Source organism: Moschus berezovskii, chromosome 11 (genome assembly GCF_049115385.1).
Source record: "Moschus berezovskii isolate FMDL1 chromosome 11, NW_MosBer_1.0, whole genome shotgun sequence".
Taxonomy (NCBI): domain Eukaryota; kingdom Metazoa; phylum Chordata; class Mammalia; order Artiodactyla; family Moschidae; genus Moschus; species Moschus berezovskii.
In genome coordinates, this window is record NC_142470.1 from 103868102 (window position 1) to 103894182 (window position 26081).

The 26081-nt window shown below is 41.6% G+C and overlaps 1 protein-coding gene across 8 annotated transcripts in view; it reads left to right on the forward strand.

Moving 5' to 3' along the window:
- The window catches only part of AFF3 (ALF transcription elongation factor 3), a 643034-nt gene that overhangs the window by 404571 nt on the left and 212382 nt on the right, over positions 1–26081 (forward strand). For all 8 annotated transcript variants that reach the window (XM_088841644.1, XM_088841640.1, XM_088841642.1 and 5 more), the window contains one exon: positions 16003–16083. In XM_088841644.1, the coding sequence (XP_088697770.1) occupies positions 16003–16083 (81 nt within the window). The remainder of the gene's footprint in view (positions 1–16002; positions 16084–26081) is intronic.

Below are 26081 nucleotides of genomic sequence, written 5' to 3' on the forward strand. Positions count from 1 at the left end.
AAGTATGTCGTTGAACCCCTTCCAGGGAGAACGTGAAGATGGGTGTTTTTACTTCTCCCTTGCACTGAACCAGGTATATACCCATGGGAATGTTGCCATGCTTCTTAACAACTGCTTCTGTGGTTATGTTTTCTATAGGATAGGGGAGCCTGGTGGGCTTCTGTCTGTGGGGTCACACAGAGTCGGACACGACTGAAGTGACTTAGCAGCAGCAGCATGGGACTCAGCCCCACTGATTATCAGAGCTGGGTGATTGGGGGCCTGTCATTCAGGTTGCATGCTTAAAAACTGGAGTGCTGGATATGTGGTCTGTGGTCCAGATAGTTTACTCCTCAAGGACAAGCTGGGAGTTAGGGAGTTGCCTCCAGGTGTATGGTGCTGTGCCAGGGGCATGCTTCATGGCAACGGTGTGTCTCAGTCTTTCTCACCTATTTTGATACATGCATTTTTTCTGTTGTCTGATGTGTAGGAGTCACTCATCTGGTTTCTGAATTTCTCTCAGAGGATTTTACTCCATGTGTAATGTATGTTCAGTGAGTCTGTGAGAGAACAGAAATTCACGAGCCCCCTGTGAAATCATCTTGGTCAGAAGCACTTTGAATCTGATTTTTAAAAAGAATATTAGTAAAGGAACAGGAACAGAATACTGTTGGAGAAATGTAAATTAATAGGCCATTTTTTGGAGAACAATTTGACAATATATGAAAATTTAAAACATTTATGCCATTTGACTTAGAAAATCTTTACCAGAAATTTCTATATTCAAGAAATATAGAACCATGAAAAAAATCAATATACAAGGATTTTTGCCAAAGCATGGTTGTAGTAATGAAAACTAGCCACAATTTAACTCTATATCACTTGATTAAATAAACTATAGTACTTCCAGGCAATGCAATGGTCTATGCAGCGTTTAAAAAGATGGTAAGTTTATATGTTCTTTGGGGAAAGAAGAAATGAAAAATGAAAAAGATTAAGTCACTAGACAGTGTGACCTTATTAGAAGTATACATATAATCCCCATGTTAGTATATGTATATAAGAACTGGATAAGTAGCCAGGGCTTAAAACTGTTTACTGTGGGCATTATCTCTACATCTTAGGGTCCTGGCTGGCTTTCATTTTCCTGCACTTTGTATTTCTGCAGTGTTTAACTTTTTAACAAAAATCATATACTATTTATGTAAGCCAAAAGATGTAGTGAGGATACTTTTCAGTTAAATAAAAAATTAAAATGGAATCCTGTATCCCCATCCAGATTACATGGATAGTTAAGAATTCATTGAGTCAGGAATCAGAGACAAATGGAGAGGGCAGGGTTTCCTCCAAACCCCACTGTGGCCCCACCAAAGTCAGAACAGAGCAGATGCTCCAGACTTTGAATTCCCAGAGACCTCTCAGTCTATATGGTCCTGAAACTTCCAAGATAAGCGGCTCACCATTTTAAGATGGCCAGCTACTATTGAATAGTTTTTGTGTTTCATTATTATGCTATACCATATTCCATTATGCTAAGTTACACTGTGTTGTATTACATGGTGTTACAAAGTATTGTCTCATTTTGGCCAGAAGGTGACCTCCATGAGGACCTTGACTCTATTTTCAGCTTTATTTCCAGCTCCTAAAGCAGGGCTTGTTAACACAAAGCACCTGTGGAATATTTAGCACCGGAGACAGATTCATCAGAAAGTTTATAAAGAAACAAACTCTTTCCTATAGCTTCGACTCTAATCATGCTTCTTGTCTCCACAGGACACACAAAATGTTTTTTCCACAAGGCGGCCCCTCAAATGTCTGATGACAGCAACCCTGACCCCTCTCATGCTGTTCTTTGATTAGACACAGCAGATCAATGTAGCAAGCTTGAGAAATATGGCCTCTCAGCCAGCACCCATTAAGGCAGGATGGGCACTGGTGGCTGGGGTGGCCCTATCAGAAAACAAAACAGAACTCAGCAACCATGAGAAGTATGGGCCTGTTGTAGTTACATTTCTTGTTGATTGTTCGTTACTTGGCTCTCCCAGGGATGCTCATGTTTCCTAAGAGCCTGGGGCCATGTCTGTTTCGTTGTATTCCCAGGACCTAAAGTAGCACCTGGCACATAGTAGAGGCCAAAATATGTGTCTGGGGGAGTTCACATCTGGGTGCACTAGGAGACACTGACCCGACTGGCTTTCCTGAGTCATAAACTATTCAGCGCGGTTGGAGACCCCTTCTCCTGACATGGAGCCGTGTGTTGTCAGAAGGATCAAAGAAGAGAAACATCTGTCTGAAATCTGTAAATTATCCATTGGCCCTGAATATTCCGAACCTTCCTTCTCACTTTCTCCCCTTCCTGAGAGACTGCTGCAAGATCATCTTTGCTTTCTAATTTCCTCCTCGAGTTCTTTCCTTCCTTTCCTCATGTGAAGACACATTTAGCAGCTGAGTTCTGAATTATCTTTCTTCAGTTCAGTTCAGTTCAGTCGCTCAGTCGTGACCGACTCTTTGCGACCCCATGAATCACAGCACGCCAGGCCTCCCTGTCCATCACCAACTCCCGGAGTACACTCAAACTCATGTCCAACGAGTCGGTGATGCCATCCAGCCATCTCATTCTCTGTCGTCCCCGTCTCCTCCCGCCCCCAATCCTTCCCAGCATCAGAGTCTTTTCCAGTGAGTCAACTCGTCGCATGAGGTGGCCAAAGTACTGGAGTTTCAGCTTTAGCATCAGTCCTTCCAATGAACACCCAGGATCGATCTCCTTTAGGATGGACTGGTTGGATCTCCTTGCAGTCCAAGGGACTCTCAAGAGTCTTCTCCAGCACCACAGTTCAAAAGCATCAATTCTTCGGCGATCAGCTTTCTTCACAGTCCAACTCTCACATCCATACATGACCACGGGAAAAACCATAGCCTTGACTAGATGGACCTTGGTTGGCAAAGTAATGTCTCTGTTTTTTAATATACTGTCTTTCTTAGACATCATTAATTTGGTGTCTTCCTCTTTCATCTGTATTTCTCTGTTCTCACAGAGGGTTTTTTCCCAAGGGGTAAGCTTCTCACTTTTCACTTTCACACATTGGAGAAGGAAATGGCAACCCACTCCAGTGTTCTTGCCTGGAGAATCCCAGGGAAGGGGGAGCCTGGTGGGCTTCCATCTCTGGGGTCGCACAGAGTCGGACACAACTGAAGCGACTTAGCAGCAGCAGCAGCAGGCTTCTTATCAGGCAATACCAAACTCAGTCTGTTTTGTTGCTTCTCTCTTCTAATAAGGGTAACTGCTATCCTAGTTTTCTTTTGACCCCAACTTCTCTTCTTCTTGAAGACCTGTGAACTTCTGAGGGAAAACATTTTAATCTTTTGCTTCTCCTTTTTTAAAGAATATTTTAACCTCATGGTAAAAAAAAAAAAAAGTTTCTCTGGAGCCAACCAGCTTTCTCCCAGTCTCTAGATTTGACTGTCTGTATACGGAGCACTGCAGTAGACATTTTCTGTCCCCTATGAAGTCACCCTGCTTTTCACATTCATCCTTAAGTCCGGGAACATCTGGCTGGACCTGGGCAATGCCAACCAGTGATTTATAAATCACCTTTCAACCTGAGAAGAGATATTTGAGTAAAGTTCATAGACAGGAGCCTGGTGCCTGGTAAGAAGTTAGCTGGGAAAGGGCTTGAAGGAGAGAAAGACGCATGCCTTCAACAGGGTTAGGTTCACAGCAGTGAAGCAGTGAGACTTACTTTCCCTCTGGTGAACCAGAAATCCTGCCACACCAGAGAATTTTTATCTTAACCCCAGTGGCTTCCAGGGTCTGTTCCTGCCCAGGCTGGCCCGCTTTGCATGTGCCCTGCCTAGATGCCAAGTCCTGTCCCCCACCGCACAGAAGCTTTCATCCTTTATACCCCCTTTCCCCACTATCCTGCGGCTCATCTGAGATGAGCTCTCAGACCAGCATGCCAGCTGGACAGTCCTCACTGCTGTCCCAGGAGAAATCTGTAGGCACAAAGGCAAAGCATCTGAACTCTTTGGAACCCAAAACCAAGTTTTGGAAACAGGATGCATCCTGGTTACTCATAATTGTCCCATACCCTGTTTGTGTGGTGCTTTAGTTGCAAAGGGAGTTAGAGAAGCAAATTATTGTTTAATAAGCACATGTTCATTATGCCTTCTATTTGACTATGAATAATTAACCAGTTAAATATTAAGTAATTAACGGAGTGAGACAGATTAAAAAAAAACAAAACTCATAAATGTCTTGTCTTGTATTCATCCCATCCCTTCACAAAGTCTACGCAAAAGCTGGAACTCGCATCCTAAAGTTAGCGACACAGCAATGATTACCTTCCAGGGAGCAGCGACTTCAGGCCAGTTCCTACGCTAGGTACTTTGTGTGTCTGTCGCTAATCCTTTCAGTAATCCTGCAAGAGAAGGTTATTAACACCAATTTGTGGATGAGGACACCAGTAATCTAAACAGGAAAGTTGCCCAATGTCATCCTGCTGGTCCATGGCAAGGCAAGGTTGGTATTAGGCAAGCTTGGCAAATTTTAAATGCCAACTTGGAACCTGTTCTGTTCCACCGTTCTGTTTCTCTATAACGGAGACTTGGGCTTCATCAAAAGCACATTTTCAGATTGTCTGTCTGTGGAAAGTGGTTCAGGCCATGTGCAGTGGAAAGCATGGCCAGGAGCGTAACTCTGAGCCTCCTCCCCTCTCACCCCACTGCCCTCCTCTCTGCCCCAAGTCACAACATCTTTCCCCTTGTTCTTGTTGCTTAGTCGCCCAGTCATGCCCGACTCTTCTGCGACCCCATGGACCGTAGCCTGCCAGACTCTGTCTATGAAATTTTTCAGGCAATAATGCTGGAGCGGGTTGCCGTTCCCTTTTGCAGGGGATCGTCCTGATCCAGGGGTCGAACCCACGTCTCTTTCACTGCAGGTGGATTCTTACCACTGAGCCACTATGAAAGAGTAGTTTGACTACTACAAACCACAGTTATTTCAGAGATTAATTATCGTTTATATGTCTTTCCCAGGGTTAATTTCTGAGTGTCTGCATCTCCACTAAGAGGTATAATGTAGATCAGAAGTAGGGTGACAGTGGCATCATTAAAAACACGGCCTTTCTCATGAGCTGGTCAGAAATTTGGCTCCCTTCTTGTAAACCTAGATTTAATATGATTTATTCTCAGAAAGAATACAGCAAAATACCAGCCCAAGATTCCAAATGTGGGAAATCCTCTTAATGCTCCTCAAATGCTTCAGTTTCTCCTTGAAAGCATCTTTTAAATTTATGATTAGACCTGTGAGTGCTTCTCGTTGGGAGCACAGGGTTTGTAAGAATGCAGGAAGTTAGCAGGTACCTACTTGTGTGTTGCCAGCAGGAATTCAAGGGTGAAACTGTCACCTAGGTTTAACAAGAACCATGAAGTTCCTGCAGTTGTGCAATGAACATCAAAACATCTCCTTTACATTCTGAGAACCTGATGTAGATTTCACGACTTGTAACATTTGAACACACTCTTAGGTCCTAGAAGCTATACCCAAATCAAAGAATGGGAATGACAATAAGCTCGAAATATATTCATCTTAAATGAATAGATTTAATTTAAAATGAACCTTAGAAGTAGCTGGTTTTTATTGTTCTGGAAGGTCCCAAGTAATACATAGCAAGAATGGGGAATGCACTTAACACAGAGGGATAGGAGAATAAGACAGATCATGTCCATCTTCCTGTTCTGAAATAAAACAAGAAAACAACAAAACTGCATCTAGAACAAGAAATCTTCAGAAAAGTCCAAAATGCAGGGATCTAGCAGCAGCAGCAACATGAGATAATTTTTTCAAGAATGATAGTTATATACCTGGCGGTTCAGATGGTAAAGAATCTGCCTGCAATGCAGAAGACCCAGGTTCAATCCCTGGATCAGGAAGACCCCCTGGAGAAGGGAATGGCAACCACTTCAGTATTCTTGCCTAGGGAATTCCATGGACGGAAGAGCCTGGCAGACTACAGCCCATGGGGTTGCAAAGAATTGGACACAACTGAGCGACTAACACTTTCACTTTCCAGCATGAGATAAGTTTTTCAAGAGTGACAGTTATGTCAACTTCAGTCAAGGCTCTTATCCTTTCCACAAGGAGTTCAGAGTTTTCAAGGACAGCTGAAGTCAGAGAGGTGAGGGGTCCAGGTCTCCAGCAGACTGGACTGGTTTCCTCACAGTGAATAACACTCTTTGCTTTGTGAAGGCAGTAAGGAAAGGTCATCCACCACGTGGGCTTAGCTTTGTGAGAACTGGAAGTCATATGGTCACAGTTTATAGGAGTGAGTGCATGGCTCAGGTCTGAAGGCACCCTTGGAATCTCCAGTTGGGAAGGCTTCCTTTTGTTGTCAGCGCCCAGTGCCTGCCTTCCTGCCGGAAGCCCAAGGGATTATACTGTCCTCTCACGCACGTGTTCTCCAGTCTGTGAAGCCTGAATTAAAAGCTGCTGCTCGAATTGATTCCATTAATCTTTACCTACATGGTGTACCCTCCGTTGTATCCACTGGTGATTAACTTCATTGAGAACAGAGGACAGCGACAAGTTTAGAAGCTCTGGCATTGCGATGAATTAGATTAGCCAGTGTTCCAGTCAGAGCATCTCCCACCCACCCTCTGGTGGGGGAGGGTGTGTGAGACCAGATAATACACATAGAGCAGCTGGGAATCCCCTTCTCAGGCCAGTTTTAGTTTATATTGGACGTACACCTATGTTTTCAGTTTAAAGGAACAAGATTTCATTATGATTTTGATAACCCTATTTTTACAGATTTCCATTGGTTATTTGCATATTTTTAATTTTAGCAGCCTGAGGTGTACTAAGAAAAATAGGTTTTTAACAGATTCACAGATCTAGAGTACAGACTTGTGGTTGCCAAGGGGAAAGAAGGATAGGGGAGGGGTGGATTGGGAGTTTGGGATTAGCAGATGCAAAGTACTATACATAAATATAAATATATATATATATATAATAGATAAACAACAAGGTCCCACTGTATAGCACAGGAAACTAAATCCAATATCCTGTGATAAATCCTAATGGAAAAGAATATGAAAAGGAATGCATATATGTGTGTGTGTGTGTGTGTGTGTGTATACAACTGAATCACTTTGCTGTAAAGCAGAGATTAGAATTGTAAATCAATTGTACTTCAATAAAATACATTTTTTTAAAAAGAAAAATAGGTGTAAAAAATCTTAATAAGAAAACTATTTTTATTTTTCAGCAGCTACTGCTTTTCCAAAAGCTTTCCATCAATTGTTATGAACGCACTGTACTTTGTATTATTTTTCAAACTATAGGTCCCTCTGCTGTAGTAACAGAATGAAGATTTTTTTTGTAGATTTGTCGAGTTGTTGTGTTAGTCGCTCAGTCATGTCTGACTCTTTGCAATCCCATGTACTATATAGACCGCCAGGCTCCTTTCCCCATGGAATTCTTCAGTTAGGCAGGAATACTAGAGTGGGTAACCATTCCCTTCTCCAGGGGTTCTTCCTGACCCAGGGATCAAACCCAGGTCTCCTGCATTGCAGGCAGATTCTTTCCTGTCTGAGCCACCAGAGAAGCCCAAATTAGTGATTTTGACAGTGACCTCCTTGTTCTAAGCTGGAGTCTGTGTTTACAGTCCAGGGATGGGTTGTCAACTAGAAAGTTCTTTCTAGTTCTTCCAGGAAGGATTGTGGTTGTCCCACTTTCTCTAACTCCAGGTCTAGTGCTCTGTCTCCCACATACAGGCCAGATGTAGCGTCTCCCTTTCACCAGATACGGTGCTCCTGTTGGCTTCCTGCATTGAAAGCATGTGCAAGTGTAATCAAAATTACCAGGTTCCACTGTTGGCGGCACTTAACTGATGAGTGTAATAACGTGAATAATATGTGTGAAAGAAGTGCAATGCTGAGTGATGATTCTAGTATGGAAACTGAAAATAAAATCATGCTCTGATCTGCAGCAGCCCCTGCCACAGATAAAAATCGACTCTGGCATTTTGCATTTGACAGGATTAACCCAGTGTTTTATTTTGTAAAGAGTCAGTTGCTGAGCACAAAGCATTCTGGAGTTCACTGTGGTCACTGGCCAGGCCTGTGGAGGTGGACGCTTCGTTGGGAGCAAACGTGGAGACATTGCTGAGAGAGAGAAAGAAGTAATTTAATTTAATGTAATTTAATCTCTCTCATCCATGTATGGATTCGAGAGTTGGACCATAAAGAATGCTGAGCACCAAAGAATTGATGTTTTTGAACTGTGGTGCTGGAGAAGACTCTTGAGAATCCCCTGAACAGCAAGGAGATCAAACCAGTCAATCCTAAAGGAAATCAACCCTGAATATTCATTGGATGGACTGATGCTGAAGCTGAAACTCCAATTCTTTGGCCACCTGATGTGAAGAGCCGACTCATTGGAAAAGACCCTGATGCTGGGAAAGATTGAAAGCAGGAGGAGAAAGGGTCGACAGAGGATGAGATGGTTTGATGGCATCTTCAACTCAATAGACATGAATTTGAGCAAACTCCAGGAGATGGTAAAGGACAGGGAAGCCTGGCATTCTGCAGTCCTTGGGGTCGCAAAGAGTCAGACATGACTTAGCAGTTGAACAGCAATCCTGGCAGCAGTCATATGTGTTTGGTAGGACAAGTATAATTTATTGTTGTTATTTTACGGCCAAGAAAGAATCTCAGAGAGGTTAAATGGATTCCTATTATTTTACCCATTGTGTGGGCATTGAAGGAGTTACCAGACATGATCCCTTCCCTCCAAGAGGTTATCATCTGGTAGGGAATAAAAGGTTAACAATCTGATAGTGATAACCCATAAAAGGAAAACTCACAGCTGCAAGTAGCCTATAAACCACAAAGAAGGGACACAAATCATGGGTGAGAGAGAGGGTGCTGGGCAGCCCTTGCTGAGGACAGCACTGGTCAGTGACCTGATTCAGAGAGGTGGGGGTGAGAAAGAATGAAGCAGTAAGTGAGGCAGGAATAACAGGAAATGAAAATCGGAAGAACTCAGGCCAAGAAAAGCTCGGACAGGACAGGAAGTAAGTCTGTCAGCCTTAGAGGAGTACGATGTAGGAAGGCAACAGAGTAACTCTGCTGTGTGCCATGATAGCATCCTATGCTGGGGCATCCCGAGTGTGTGCAGCAAGGTCACCAGAAGCCGCGCGGCATGGTCAGTTTCAGATAAAACACTTCTGTGGCTGTGACCGAGGTAGATAGCACAGGGAAGCAGTAACCAGGGACAGAGACCAGGGAAAGTAGTTTTTCCATTCAGTGCATCTAGTAGGAATAAGATAGTTTACATTTTTTCTAGCTTCATCTTTTTGCAGGCTCAGTACACTTTGCAGATCTTCCTAACTGCATGCTTTGAACTCTAAGATTATTAGACCTCAGCGTAAAATGCAAATTTTTGTTTCTTCTCTCTTTTGATAATAAAGAGCTGTGCTACGTATTGAATGGACGCTTTAAGTCTCCTGCCATTTGTCCTGAGATGGACTGATACAGGTGATATCAGTGCAAGTGGAAGCTACATGACGGTGGGGGTGCAGGGGTGCAAAATGAGTGTACTAGCGTCTTCTCACCTCGATGCTGCAGAGTCCTGGGACCCATGGTCAATCTTGCTGTCTAATAGGCAGGAACATGGAAACTGGCCTATGTAACCCCTGGTGTCTGAAGATTGGTATGCGGAGGAGAGAGAAAAGGCTGGACAGTTCATGAAAGACAACCTTCTGTGCTCCTATTATTTAACCTTATCTGTTCATTCATTTAGGACAGAATTGAGTACATTTGCTATATAGAGACTTGGCATTTAAAGTCTGTCTAAGAAATAAGAAGATATTCTGATATATATCCCTTGTGTAACTAGACATCTTTCCTTGGGAGATGAGACTGGTGAGGCTGCGTTAACACAGATACATTGATTCTTTTTTTGTATATATATACTTAAAATTTCTTTTGCTTTTCTGTTTCCAACTTACTTCCTATATAACAGGCTCTAGGTTCATCCACCTCACTAGAACTGACTCAAATTCGTTCTTTTCCACTGTGTATATATACCGTATCTTCTTTATCCTTTCATCTGTTGATGAACAGTCAGGTGGCTTCCACATCCTGGTTATTGTAAACAGTGCTGCAGTGAGCATTGGGATAGTAACACATATCTATGGCATCTAGAAAAATGGTGTTGATGAGCCTGTCTGCAAGGAAGGAATGGAGACGCAGACATAGAGAAGGGACTTGTGGACACTGTAGGGGAAGGCGATAACAGGACGCATGGAGACAGTAGCATCAACATATATACACCATCGCGTGTAAAATATGAGTGAGCAGCTGATGAGGAGTCACTGTATGGCACATGGAGTCCAGTCTGGCACTCTGTGATGACTCCCTGTCACTCTGGGATAGGGGAGAGGTGGGGAGGAGTGTACAAGAGGGAGGGGATATACGTGTAATTATGGCTAGTTTGCATAGTTGTACAGTGGAAACAAACACAACATTGTAAACATTAACAAATAAAAATGTAAAGCAGATTGACTTCAAAAAAATTTTTTTACATATGTTTGATTTCCAATGTTGTGTTTCAGGTGTGCCACAGAGTGATTCAGTTATAGGTGCACATATATACGATAATTTTTCAGACTTTTCTCCATGACAGATTATTACAAGACCTTGAGTATAGCTGCCTGTGCCATACAGTAGTTCTCTACTGTTTATCGATTTTATTTATAGCAGCGAATGTCTGCTAATCTCGGACTCCTAACTTATCCCTCCCCCTCACCTTTCCCCTTTGGAAACCAGAAGTTTGCTTTCCATGTCTGTGAGTCTACTTCTGTTTTGTAAATAAATTCATTAGTATCATTTTTTTAGATTCTTAGTCCCATCAGTTGGCTAAGAAGCATAGGCTCTTAACTGAGGACCTCCCAGCTACTGGGGAACAGGGTATGATGTCATTCCTAAGTGACAAGAAAATCAGAAAGGAAAGAAAGTAGACAGATGCAAGCCCTAGCCCTAGCACTTTACTTATCAGAAAGTACCTACCTAGAGTTTGGAGTAGTTGGCTTCAAGCTTTGTATTTCTCTTCCTGTCTTATCTGTGGTCCAGGAAATGGGTAAAGAAAGCTGAGTGGGGGTGAGGATGGGAAGAAGAGCAAAGCAGTGATGAGGGATGGTTGAGGTTAGGAGGTCTGGAGCAGGGCAGGGGTGAGGACTGTTGGATGCAATGGTGTGGGGTCCATGGTCTGGGAACATGACATAGCATCCTTTCCTTGTAGAGAAAATAATCTGAGGCAAATTAAGTGAAGGTTTAGCAGTTATGAAAAAATTTACCTTTGCTTACATCTAAATCACTCCCCGAAATAAGGTACCAATGAAACACTTTTTTAAAGTCTCATCTTTCCTCACTGGGTGTTATTACTATGTCAGAGATCTAGTCAGATGAGAAAGCTTAAGGAGTTTTTCTCCAGTATAAAGTACAAATCATACTTAGGAATCACAATAATCTCTTTAAATAACTTTCTGTTTTAGTACTATGTAGTTTCTACTAATCATTGCCAACTTGCATTTGCACAATACTTCATTCTTTTATAAAAACACTCTCCCAGATACTCTGTCATCTCAGATTTCCGACATCTAAAACAGAAAGAAATTATACCTCTCATTTTAGAGAGAATTCTGAAACTCACCTTGGTACTAATCAGCGTCAGATCTGCTTTCTATTGAATGATTAAACATCAGGGAACCATGCTCATATATGTGTATATACACACATACATATAGAGTTAGGGATATATATATACACATATTTTATCTATAAAATTTCAATTAATCCTCATGATTAAGCCATGAGATAGTTAGCATCTCTATTCCCTCTATTTCAAAGATACCACAAGCTGAGATCTGGTTGCTTCCAAAGCTGGTGGTTTGAAATCACTACAGCTGGCTGAAGCTGTGACTCACCTAAGCTCACGGAGCTAGTAAGTGACAGAAGAGGAAATAAAAATAGTCTGTTTGCCCTTAATTTTCACATGAAGCCCTAATGGAGAACTTTAATATAATGAATCAGTCTTAGAAAGTCATTTCACATTAATTAAAAACAAGTATATTTAAATGTTTGGGGAAATTCTAATAAACTGTTTTGGACTTCCCTTTTGGCTCAGATGGTAAAGAATCTGCCTGCAATGCAGGAGACCTGGGTTCAATCCCTGTGTTGGGAAGATACCCTGGAGAAGGGAATGGCAACCCACTCCAGTATTCTTGCCTGGAGAATCCCATGGATGGAGGAGCCAGGCAGGCTACAGTCATGGGGTGGCAAAGAGTCGGATGGACTTACTATCTTTACTATTCCTTCATAAATTTAGTGCCACGCATTAGATGGAAAAATCGTGTGGGACTATTTAGCTATAATTAATGTTAGCAAGCAATTTTGCATTGACATATAGGTGCTCCTTTCAATTCAACAAGGTAATTTTGAGCCAGGTGCTTTATTTAGTCCACACAAAGATGAGTAGACAGTATCCCTATTGAAGGAAATGTTCAGTCCTTCTTTAGAGGACTGTTCTTGAAAGACATTAGGTTTCCTAAGCATGATTTTTATTCTACGTTGGGAGAAGAGAAGGGTATCAGAAGAGGGGAAAATGGTTGAATGCAGACTGAGGTGTTTACTCACAAAACTACAACACAAAAAAGAACGTAACAGTTACTATGAAAAAGAGAGAGGGGAAAAGTGCCTTGGAGGAGGATGAGAAGGATGCTCTCTTATCATATTGGAATAGAAGGGGAATCAGCAAAGGCCTCAAGACAGAGGTGATGTTTAATACGAGCCTTCATGAATGGCTAGAAATCCAAAAAGCATGTGGCGCTAGGGCATTCACCCACGAAGAGAATGCTGTAAGTAAAGGCAGAGACAATAGTTCGTCCTATCTGTAGTGTGCATGGTTTAACAAAAAGGCTCAGGGCTGAAAACCGGAATCTTTTTTGTAGAAGGTTTGAACACTAGGATGATGTCTTAGTAAACGCAGTAGAGTGAAAAGCAAATACTGGATTTGTACTAAGGAGATAGGTGTGCGCACTTCAGCGGTGGCATTTTTGAACTTGGGCAAAGCAATTAATCTTTTTGAACTTTGACTTCCTCACCTGTAGCCTGGAGATGCTAATAATTACATTAAGGGTCGAGCGTAAACTTGAATGGAGCTCGTACTCTCAAAACCGTGAAGCACAACCAGTGGCACCGTCAGCACCTTTATTACTGTGTGTGCGTGTTCAGTCTCTCAGTTGTGTTCAACTCTGCAATTCCATGCACTGCAGCCCACCAGGTTCCTCTGTCCATGGGATTCCCTAGGTCAGAATACTGGAATGGGGGGCCATTTCCTCCTCCAGGGGATCCTCCCGATCCAGGGATTGAACCTCAGTCACTTGTGTCTCCTGCATTGGCAGGTGGGTTCTTTACCAAAGGTGCCACCTGGGAAGCCCTTATGGCTGTGTATGTGATGGTATATGAAGATTGTGGAGCCAGGGAAGCTTTTCCTTTGGATCTTCACTTTAGGAAAATTAATTCAGCAGAGATGTGTGGGAAGGATTAATAATAAAAGTAGAAACCATTAACATCCTTCAGGTTAAAAATAATGAAGGTGTGATTAGAATGGTAGTTCAGGTAAGTGGGAAGGTAGAGACATTGCAAGGATATGTTGCGAGAATACTAATTAAGAAATGCACTGAACGGGACTCTGTCCCTGGACACAAATTCAGCAGTGTTTCTTTGCAACTTCTTTGAAAGAGATGACATGGTTTGATACATGATAGAAAAGGCAGGTGCTTGGGGAGCAGAGGAGAGAAGGTCATAAGGGGACATTGGATCTTCCTTTGCTTTGCATTAGAGAAACCTTGGTAACAGCAGGATAGAGAAGGGACTCCTTGAGAGCATGAGGTTGATCCCCACCCCCCACCCCCGCCCTGATGGCACATGTGTCACGGTGGGTGAGAGGTGACACAGAGTCACCTCTCCAAGGTGGGACTTCCAGAAAATGTCTTCACCTAAACAGAGAATTTCTTGCTTTTCTCAAAATCAGTTCAGTTCAGTTTCTCAGTTGTGTCTGACTTTTTGTGACCCTGTGGACACCAGGCCTCCCTGTCCATCACCAACTCCTGGAGTTTACTCAAACTCATGTCCATCCAGTCGGTGATACCATCCAGCCATCTCATCCTCTGTCATCCCCTTCTCCTCCTGCCTTCAGTCTTTCCCAGCATCAGGGTCTTTTCCAGTGAGTCAGTTCTTCCCATCAGGTGGCCACAGTATTGGAGTTTCAGCTTCAGAATCAGTCCTTCCAAAGAATATTCAGGACTGATCTCCTTTAGGATGGACTGGTTGGATCTCCTTGCAGTCCAAGGGACTCTCAAGAGTCTTCTCCAACACCGCAGTTCAAAAGCATCAATTCTTTGGTGCTCAACTTTCTTTATAGTCCAACTATCACATCCATATATGACTACTGGAAAAACCATAGCTTTGACTAGGTGGACCTTTGTTGGCAAAGTAATGTCTCTGCTTTTTAATATGCTGTCTAGGTTAGTCATAGCTTTTCTTCCAATGAGCAAGTGTCTTTTAATTTCATGGCTGCAATCAGCATCCACAGTGATTTTAGAGCCCAGAGAAATAAAGTCTCTCACTATTTCCATTGTTTCCCCATCTATTTGCCATGGAGTGATGGGGCTGGCTGCCATGATCTTAGTTTTCTGAATGTTGAGTTTATTTCTCAAAAAAATCACCTCTTGCCTCAGTGCTTGTCACTTAGGTTTGGAAGTGTTTGGAACCAAGAAATAGGGTTCATAACTGATTTGTAAATTCCAAGTCAGTTTCTTGGTAATCAGAAATGGATTCAATTTAATTCCACAATCATTTAGTGAATGCAAATATTTTCCAGGAGATGGAACTGGAGAAAAATACCGGATATGAGTGAAACAAACACCGTTCCCCCTCCACCTTGCACTCTCTCTCACAGTTTAATGAGAGTATGTGTCAAAAAGCAGATGAAATAATATTACATGTTGAGCTAAAGTTGTATTCTTTGTTTTTTTCACTTATCCATGAATGACATTTCTATGAAGACCAAAATGATGTTCGGGACTTACTGGAAACTTATTCTGCTCCTGATAAAATAAATAGCCTCTCTAAATAATGGTCCCTGTATTTTGTGCATTCCTTCAGAAACACCCTGTGAACTTTGTTGGAAGCAGCCCCCTTTGTATGGTATTTTCTGTAGAACTTTTACCACTGGGTCATTCCTTTACTTAGGACCTTAAATGAAATGAAAATAGGATAGCCTAGTAGATCTTTCTAAGGTAGAAACAATTGATGGAGATGGCCATGGAACCAGGAATCGGTAGATGAGGAAAAGAAATCATAAAAGTGGGTTAGATCTTTTCAGAAAAAGGTTTTATGAGTTCCAATTCTTGCATCTTCTCATACCTAGAAAAACACTGACATCATTAATGGTGAAATCTGCTTTGGCTATTAAAAAAAATTTTTTTTTTACAATTAAAAGTCAAAATAGAGTAGCTATGGTTCAGACATCCTGGGAAATAACTATCTCCCAGATATCCTGAAAAATGATATTATGGGTGTGATTTCAGATTAGACGCTGTGACCTAATGTAGAACTTAATGCTCCTGTAATGCATTTTTGCTTCTGTACTTTGTTTGCTGCTCGTAAAACCAAAGTTACTCCATTTTAAGATAAGGTTGTTTTTAAGTAAAGATTCCTAAAATTGTTTTTGAAAAAATAAAAAAAAATACCCTCTTAAAAAATAAATAAAGTGAAGAAGTAAAAAAAAAAAAAAAGTGGGTTTCAGATCTTTTTTAAAAAAGTTCCTTTCGTTTATTATTTATCTCTGTTCATTCCTTATCCCTTCATGCCTTACTAAGACCAGCTTGTGAAACTGTTTTATGTGCTACTTCAAATGCTCTCTGATTGACAGCATTGTTTTTCTCTCCCTCCCTTTAGGAGATGACCTGGCCTCCACCGCTTGCTGCTATTCAACCACCTGGCAAAGTGGAACCAAGCAAATTTCCATTTCCAAATAAGGTGAGATCCTGCATCACTCAGGATGAGTATACTTTACTCACACAAGATTTCCAGTGGACGGTGGGTTTTCCCTTGTTGTCTTTCCCGTGTAAATATTCCTGGCAGGGGCACATGGATCTGATTTTCAACAATTTGCAAGTGTAGGTCTATTCATCCAAGGGATAATATCAAGCTTACAGTCCTATTATACTTACTTCCACTTTCCTGCTTCCTGCAAAACATGATGAATATTGCAATTATTATTTTATCTAGAAACATTTGTGAAGTTGAAATGCATCTTATAATCATTTTATGCATTCAGTGTGATTGTATTCCTTGTTTTTCTTTCTGAAAAGCTGTTATTAAATTAATGATGTATCTTAAAATCAGTGTCTTAGAATTAAGGGCATGAAGTATATAATTTCTTAGTTATCTTTTATAAAGCTGAAAATATTTTCTAGAACCTAATAAAAAAGATTTTCTGAGAACTAGGCAGAGACAAAATATGTCACAAAATGTATTTCAATTATACATGAGTGTAATAAGTTTTGATTTTTTTAGTCATACAGCCAACACATAATTATATATTCATTATAAGGATGTAATTATACAAATAGAAGAAGCAAAATATGAAAGTTTATCACATTCTTGTCCAGATTTTATTTCCCTACCCAGAGATTGCCATCAAGAGTTTGGTGGATACCATTTCAGTTCTTTTTCTTGCGTGTTATGTACACATTTGTGCATATGCAGTTTTATTTTTAAAGTCCTAAATGGTATAGTACTAAAAGTACTTTTTCTAAGACTTAAGTTTTTCCAGATACACACAATGCACAAAGTTCAGTTCAGTTCAGTTCAGTCGCTCAGTCATGTCCGACTCTCCGCGACCCCATTAATCACAGCACGCCAGGCCTCCCTGTCCATCACCAACTCCCGGAGTTCACTCAAACTCATGTCCACAGAGTCGGTGATGCCATCCAGCGTGTCATTGCTAAATGGTAAATCACAACTTTCTAAAGTAAATTATTGAAATAGTTGCATAATTATCACATGGTAAACTTTGTCCTAAAAGTTGATTTTTATTTCTCTTAATAAGGTATATTTAGAAGTCTTTCCAAGTGAATATATAGAGATTTTTAAAATTTTTCTTAACAGTAGCAGTAAGTGGACAGTATTTCAAGGAATCATTTTTGTAACTATTTTTTAGCATTGTGCCATCACAGTGACTGTCAGTTTCTTAATTCATCGAGATTTATTGCGTCTCAAATCTTCTGCCTGTTGAGATGTGCTTATTGTGTTCAGTTCAGTTCAGTTCAGTTCAGTCGCTCAGTCGTGTCTGACTCTCCGCGACCCCATGAATCACAGCACGCCAGGCCTCCCTGTCCATCACCAACTCCCGGAGCTCACTCAAACTCATGTCCACAGAGTCGGTGATGCCATCCAGCCATCTCATTCTCGGTCGTCCCCTTCTTCTCCCGCCCCCAACCTTTCCCAGCATCAGAGTCTTTTCCGGTGAGTCAACTCGTCGCATCAGGTGGCCAAAGTATTGCAGTTTCAGCTTTAGCATCAGTCCCTCCAATGAACACCCAGGATCGATCTCCCTTAGAATGGACTGGTTGGATCTCCTGGCGGTACAAGGGACTCTCAAGAGTCTTCTCCAACACCACAGTTCAAAAGCATCAATTCTTCGGCGATCAGCTTTCTTCACAGTCCAACTCTCACATCCATACATGACCACGGGAAAAACCATAGCCTTGACTAGACAGACCTTGGTTGGCAAAGTAATGTCTCTGCTTTTTAATATGCTATCAAGGTTGGTCATAACTTTCCTTCCAAGGAGTAAGCGTCTTTTAATTTCCTGGCTGCAATCAGCATCCGCAGTGATTTTGGAGCCCAAAAAAATAAAGTTGCTGGGGTGTATTTTCTATCAGGTTTCCAATCCAGTCTTGATTGTCACTCTTTGTACTTCCCTTTAGTCCTTCAACTTCCCTGCTCTCTCCTGGTTCACTCTCCTGGCACTCTTGTCTTGGTCTCTTGCTTTAAATACCCTGTATGCTCAGCTGGTTAACATCTAAATCTCTAGCCCTGTCTCCATACTTGTGCTTCTGTTTACTTAACTCAACATCCCCACTTGGAGATCTAACAAACATCTCAAACTTGATGTATCAAAAACTGAGCCTTTAATCTTCCCACTAACCTTCTATCTTGTGTTTTGCAGTAAGTGGTGTCTTCATTTTTACAGTTGGCACAGGCCAAAGTCTTGGAGCCATCTCTATTTCTTTTCTAAGGTACCTATAAAAGCTATGGTTTTCCCAGTAGTCATTTACAGATGTGGGAGTTGGACCATGAAGAAGGCTGAGTGCTAAAGAATTGATGCTTTCAAATTGTGGTGCTGGAGAAGACTCTTCAGAGTCTTTTGGACTGAAAGGAGATCAAACCAGTCAGTCCTAAAGGAAATCAACCCTGAATATTCATTAGAAGGACTGATGCTGAAGCTGAAACTCCAATACTTTGACTACCTGATGCAAAGAACTGACTCACTGGAAAATGACAAAGGATGAGATGGTTGAATGGCATCACCGAGTCGATGGACACGAGTTTGAGCAAACTCTGGGAGATAATGAAGGACAGACAAGCCTGGCATGCTGCAGTCCATGGGGGTCACAGAGAGTAGAACACAACTTAGCGACTGAACAGCAACAGCAATAATGAAGTACACATACCAGGGGGCTTAAAATAGAAAAAAAGTATTTTTCTCACAGTTCTGGAGGCTAGAAGGCTGAAATCAAAGCATCAGCAGGTTCCTGCTCCCGCTGAAGGCTTGAGGGAGGAATCCTTCCTTGCCTCTTCCAGCTTGCAGTGACTGCTGATGGCAGGTCACATCCCTCGGCTTGTAGGTACATCTCTCTGATGTCTGCCTCTACACTTATGGGCCATCTCCCCAAGTCTCCCTCCTCCTCCAAGGATTGCAGTCACTAGATTCAGGGACCACCCTCAGCAACCATCTGAACTTGATTTTAGCTGCAGAGACTCTGTATCCGCGTAAGGTCAAATTCACAGGTTGTGAGCAGACACGAGCTTCTGGGGGACGCTCTTCAACACCATCCTTGATTCTTCTCTTTCCCTCATGACACTCATCCAACCCAACATTAAATCATATCTACCCTACCTTCAAAATATGTCCAGAATCTAAATGTTTCTCCCCACCATTGCATCATAGAGGGCACAGAACTTGATGTTTAAATAGGAAAAAAGTCTTCTCTAGGATTACTATAGAATTTGTGGGGAGCTATTTCAGCTCTAGATCTTTTGGTTTTTCTCAAGAAAGAATAGGTGACTTTACAAAGTGTAGGAACGTTGGACTTCCCTGGTGGTCTAGTGGTTAAGAATCCACCGGCCAATGCAGAGGACACACATCCCAGGTCATGGAGGGTGCCACATGCTACAGAGTGACTAAGCCTGTCAGCAAAACTCCCTTGTCCATGTGCTACAACTACAGAAGCCCGCACGCCCTAGAGTCCATGCTCTGCAGCAAGAGAAGTCACAGCAGTAAGCCTGCTCACCGCAACTGGAGAGGAGCCCCTATTGCTGCAACTAGAGAAAGCCCGCGTGCAGCAATAAAGACTCAGCACAGCCCCAAAAATTAAATAAATAAGTAAAGTGTAAGAACATTGCATGATTTTAATAATGCCTTTCTTTCAAACATTTCACAATGAGTATTGGTGATTTATCTTGTGCCAATGAAATAAGACTGCATTAGTGTCATTTCTACTATAACAGATCACCGTAAACTTAGTGACTTAAGACAATGCAAATTTATTATCTTACAACACTGGAAGTCAGAAGTCTGAAATCAGTTTCACAGAGCTAAAATCCAGGTGTCGGCAGAGCTTTGTTTCTTCTGAATGTTTTAAGGGAGAATTTGCTGTCTTGTCTTTCTCGGCTCCAAGAGGCTGCCCCTGTTACTTAGCTCATGGCTGTCGTCATTCTGACCTCTAACCTCCTTGTCACATCTTCCCTGACTCTCCGACCACCTCCCTTCCCTTTGTGATGATGCTGGGCCCTCCTGGATACTCCAGGATGATCTCCCATCTCAAAATAGGTAATCATTTCTGCAAAGTCCCTTTTGCCATGTGAAGTAGCATACTCACAGGGCCTGGGAATTAAGATGCAGATGTATTTGGAGGAGCCCTTGTCCTGCCTACTGCAAAGACCTCACTAATTCTCTTTTAACCTGTATCTCCACTAATTAGTATTCTGACAGCTGAAGGCTTGCAGTTCATTAATTATATTATTAATGTTTGGGATTATCACGATCGCTAGTGTGTAGGAGCTAGAATTGTTTATGAAACTTCCAGGGCAAAATCTCCAAAATGACTAATAAATAATGAAATTAAGCCCTTATTGAGATTAAAGGAGCAATTTGACCTCAAAGGAAAGTCGATTTAAATGTGCTTTCTGAGTTACCAGTAGTGCTAAATTAATTAGCTACATAGTTCCGAGAATTTCCCCAATTTGTCTGGGTATTGAAGGACATAACATGTAATAAAGTCAATTGATACTGAACTTGGATGTTTTTTCTATTCTCTGAAGGTTTGATTTCAAGTCACAATTCCCTAGACAAACACTACCAGACTTGTCTGCCTTATTCTTCAAATCTCAAAAGTAATTGAATTTGGTAAAGAATGCATGCCATTAGCAGGTATTTCAACCAAGAAAAAAAAAGAATCTGTTTTGTCCTTTTCCCTTGATTTCCAGAGCAGTCTCATAAGTTTTGAAACACAAATAGGGAACTAAAATTGTAGAACTTTTTCATCCCCAGAAGGCATCTGTGCAAATGGCATTTCGCAAACGTTTCACGTGGCAATGAATGCCGAAACTGATGGGATCAGATCTGGTTTGAAATTGTTCTTGCTGATCAGTTTCTAAAGCATTAGGCAGAAGAGTTCTAGCATGATTAGAGAAATGAGAGTCCTATTGCCTTTCTCTATATACAGTACAAGGAGAATGAAACCCAGCAAGCATGAAGGAAAGCACTTTGAAGTTGAAAAGTTTATGATCTGTATCTCTCTTTGGGTTCCTGGCATGCTTTAGAAATGACCACAAAATGTTTGGGCTAAAACTTCACTTTTACTTCATTACCTCAAAGTCAACATTTAAATTCATTTTAATTTGCATTATTTCAGTTGTTCTGAGCTTCATAGAAAAGTGATTGGTGGAGAAGAAGGAAAACCACACCATAGCAAGTGTTCTTTTTCCTATAGTAACTAGCTTTAGGTGGGAGTCTGAAAAGCAAAGAAGCTGTACTTCCATTTCTTGTCTTTTATAATTCCTATGATGGGTTGACAGACAAGCAGCAGGACACGTGAGTACAGCAGTCTTCAGATGGTTCCAAAAAGCCATTTTTTAAAAATTGGAGTATAATCACTTCACAGTGTTGTGTTAGTTTCTGCTGTTATTCCCACTCCTGAGCATGTACTCTGAAAACCATAATTCAAAATGACACATGGCCCCACTGTTCATTGCAGCACTATTTGCGATAGCCAGGACACAGAAACAACCTTAATGGCTAACAAAAGATGGGCGGATAAAGAAGATGTGGTCCGTATATACAATGGAATATATATTTAGCCATAAAAGAATGAAATTGAATCATTAGTAGAGATGTGGATGGACTTAGAGACCATCACACAGAGTGAAGTAAGTCAGAAAACAAAGAGTATAGTATGAAATCTAGAGAAGTGGTATAGAGAAACCTATTTCCTGGGCACGAATAGAGACAGAAAACCACTTTCCAGGAGTGTCTTAACAGGGCAAGGACTCCCTTCCATCAGCAACATAGCTTAAGAGCCACTGTATTTTATTGGTCTAAGGTGCATATTTTTTCACATTTTAAGATCCTAGTATCAGGATCTGTTTTACATTGATGGCACTTTACAATTAATTGGCAGCAATTTTCTTCAATAGTAATGCATGAGGTAATGCAACCTTACACAGTTTTGCTACCTTTGATGAAATATGGTGTTTATTATAAAGCTTCTTTGAGTGGTTTTCTCAGCCACTAGTATGCTCAGTTATTTCTGTCTTCAGCAAAATGATTTGTACAAACTTTACTTCCCAACTCATCCCCATCTTTAAAGAAGTTTTGGGAGTTCTGTGTCCCCAACAATAGTTGGGGTGTTGGGAATTCAGGATTTAAAGATGGAAGAGCCTAAGTTTCCAGCTGTACATATTCTAAGGAACCAGAGGTGGTTCTCTCCTTTGTGTATATGACCGTCAGAGTGACACATGCTTCATGAATGAATATGGAAAACTAAAAGCACTAAAGTAACCTCAGAAATGCCCTGCTATAGGAATACAGGCAACTTTTCCTTATACTTTCCTATTTTCCTGAGTTTTCTTTAATGTTACTTTCATTGTTGTTGTTCAGTAGCTCAGTCGTGTCTGACTCTTTGTGATCCCACGGACTGCAGCACGCCAGGCTTCCCTGTCCTTCACCCTCTCCCGGAAGTTGCTCAAACTCATGTCCATTGAGTTGGTGATGCCATCCAGTCATCTCATCCTCTGTTGCTCCCTTCTCCTCCTTCCCTCAGTCTTTTCCAATGAATCAGCTCTTTGCATCAGGTGGACAAAGTATTGGAGCTTCAGGTTCAGCTTCAGTCCTTCCAATGAATATTCTGGGTTGATTTCCTTTAGGAAACTGCTGTTGTTTAAAGCAAATGCTATTTAATAAGATGGAGCCATCCTTGGGTCAAGATAATAGTAACATTCTTTTATTATATATTTATTATCTAATTGAATACCTTAAATATGTACAGTTTATGTTCTATCATTTATACCTTGATAAAGGTTTGTTTTTAAAACAGGAGTCATAGTCAAAAAGACAATTATTATAATGGAAGTTTGACACTGTGTAGTGAAAACATAAAGCAAATAAGTCCTTCTAAGATTCAGGAGTATTTCAAAGAACAGATACCCTTGAGCTTCTTTGTTCTGAGCCTTGAGGGGAGAACCAAGTTTCCAGGCAGAAAACAGAAGATGGCAGGACACGCACCCAAGGATGAGGACAGGCTCTAAAGGCTCAAAGCACTCCCACGTGGCAGTCATGACATGCCTTTCCGCCCTGGGTGATCAGAACTTGTATACACATCATCTCCCCTGCTAACTCACTGGGCTCCCAGGCGAGGAAGGCAGGGGCTTTGTACACTCACTTCTGTAACTCCTGAGGACCCGACAGGGAGCCTTGCAGGTCTGGTGGAATGCTCCCAGAGGAGGCTGAAATGACAGTGCCCAGATGGGGCCAGCCACTCTCCAGGCAGCTACCCAAGGATGGTGTTCACAGAGAGAGAAAAAGCCTTTGAGACAGAAGCTATAGTTGTAAGAGCGTCTGAGTGTCTGACTTGGTCAGCAGGAGACAGGAAAATGGAAAGGACTTCAGTGTCTGGAGCTTGTTTCCCTCTGAGCCCAGCCGGGCTCTGGCTCAGTGAGGGATAAAGGATCTGCATAGTCTGTGCCCTCCTCTCCCGCCTCCGCCCACCAGTCTGGCAGCCGGCTGGGCAGGGCAGTACTGCTTCAAGAGGCAGCAACCATGGGCCCTGTCATTGGCAGCAGAGAACTAATGAGAATGCAGCCAGGGCTCTGTGACCTAAACTTGGGAGGAGCCTCATTACACGTGTACTTCCACCAGCAGACAACTGATGCACTCTCCAGATGTCAGAAAGAAGGATAATGGGGCATCATCTGTACCCACAGAGTGGTCCGGTCTAGGCACACGGGCTCCATTTGTGGTCAGTTCACCATCCAGAGGATGTCAGCTAGAGATGTGGGATGACACTTTAGGGGTAGTCTTTATTGTATCTCTCCAAAGTCTCTTTCCCTCCAGAGAGCAGACTTTGTTGGTGATTTTTTTTTTTAAACCAATGACTTTAACCATTTTCTGCCTCTTTTCACTCCCCCCATCCAAAACAGAAATTATCATCATGTGTTCGTTAAATTTTGAAATTTACTGCTTATGAAACACATGGTCTTGCAGCGTATAATTGTCATTCAGGTTCTCTGTGAGCTCATTTTCAGGTCTCAAGAGCCTGTGGTCAGTAGTCATCATCTGGGTTTCAGGATGTCTGCAGTGCATCAAGCCGTAAAATGATCTATGTCCCAATAACATCAACAAGCAATTTCACAAAAATTTGTATTATTTTTTGTTTTTTTTCCCCCAACAGTGGTCATAATGTTGAAAACCATCTCAGTTACCTTTCTTCTTCATCTGACAGTAAATGAGTCTTCACCGCTCTGGTACAAGACATCTCCAAAATTTGCAGATGGCTCAAGGGACTCAACTACATGAGAGTCAAAGTATTTTTCATGTATAAAAGCTCACTCTAATTCATATCCAGATATAAACTCTACATTAGTTAGAAGGACTGAGAAATATCCCAGTACATTTGGGGAAGTTAACTATGGATGTCCTCTTTGTAACAGCAACCATTCAAATTGGCCAAAATCATTTCTGAGGATTACATTTTAGCCCATCAGGGAACCATATTTTATCTTTAACACACTGTTTCCAAAAGCTGAAGCTTGGGTTGAGAGTTGAGCATGTTATTTTTCTTCAGATGAATAGCTCATTTCTACCAACATTAACATTAAAGGCATCTGTGTGTGACTTAGTCTGCTTGGTAGAGTGGAAATCCAAATTTCTTACCTGATCCCTTCCCACCAATCTGAGTAAAATTAAAATAATAAAGAATAAATAAAATATTCACTGCTTTTTTAAATAATAAAAAAGCCATAAAATAGAAGTTGACTTCATTTCACTGGATTTTTGCCCCACACACTGAAATTGTAAATGAGTTTCACTGGACTTTATGGGTTTTTTACATTCCTACCATCTCAATGCATTGTTTTATAACTCTCTTTTATAATTCATATTAAATAGGAATTTTGCAAGGAAGGTAATCAGTCTCTCAGTTGTGTCCAACTCTTTGCTACCCCATGAACTGTAGTCCACCAGGCTCCTCAGTCCATGGGATTTCCCAAGCAAGAGTACTGGAGTGGGTTGCCATTTCCTCCCCCAGGGAATCTTCCCAACCCAGGGACTGAACCTGAGTTTCCTGCATTGGCAAGCAGATTCTTTACCACTGAGCCATCTGGGAAGCCCTTTGCAAGGAAAGAGGATGTGAATTTCCAAAACGGAATTTAGCATTTCACTTTAGTGGAAATAAAATCAGGTTCAATCACTATTTACCTGATCAGTAACTGAATTCAAATACTGCATAGTACTGGCTTTCTGCCATTCCAGGTATGTGGAAAGCTATAATAATTTTCTGTCCGGCAGTGTGAGAGTGACAGCAGTTGTTCAGTGGAATATCCCTGATGGGATAGTTGCCAGCCTCATCTACAGAAAGGGGGGGTGAGAGTGAAGGGTTAGGTAAAAAGTCACTAATACAATCGATCCCAAATATAAGAACTGGAACCATAAACTTCACAGGAGAAACAGCGATTAATATTTGCAACCTTGGATGTAACATTGGAGTCTCAGATATGACCCCAAAAGCATGGGTAACAAAAGAAAAAATAGATAAATTGGACTTCATCAAAATTAAAAACTTTTGTGTGTTAAAGGACATTATCAATAAAATGAAAAGACAACTGACAGAATAAGAGAAAATATTTGCATCAGTTCAGTTCAGTTGCTCAGTTGTGTCCGACTCTTTGCGACCCCGTGAATCACAGCACGCCAGGCCTCCCTGTCCATCACCAACTCCCAGAGTTCACCCAGACTTATATGCATCGAGTCAGTGATGCCATCCAGCCATCTCATTCTCTGTCGTCCCCTTCTCCTCCCGCCCCCAAACCTCCCAGCATCAGACTCTTCCAGTGAGTCAACTTGTTGCATGAGGTGGCCAAAGTATTAGAGTTTCAGCTTTAGCATCAGTCCTTCCAATGAACACCCAGGACTGATCTCCTTTAGAATGGACTGGTTGGATCTCCTTGCAGTCCAAGGGACTCTGAAGAATCTT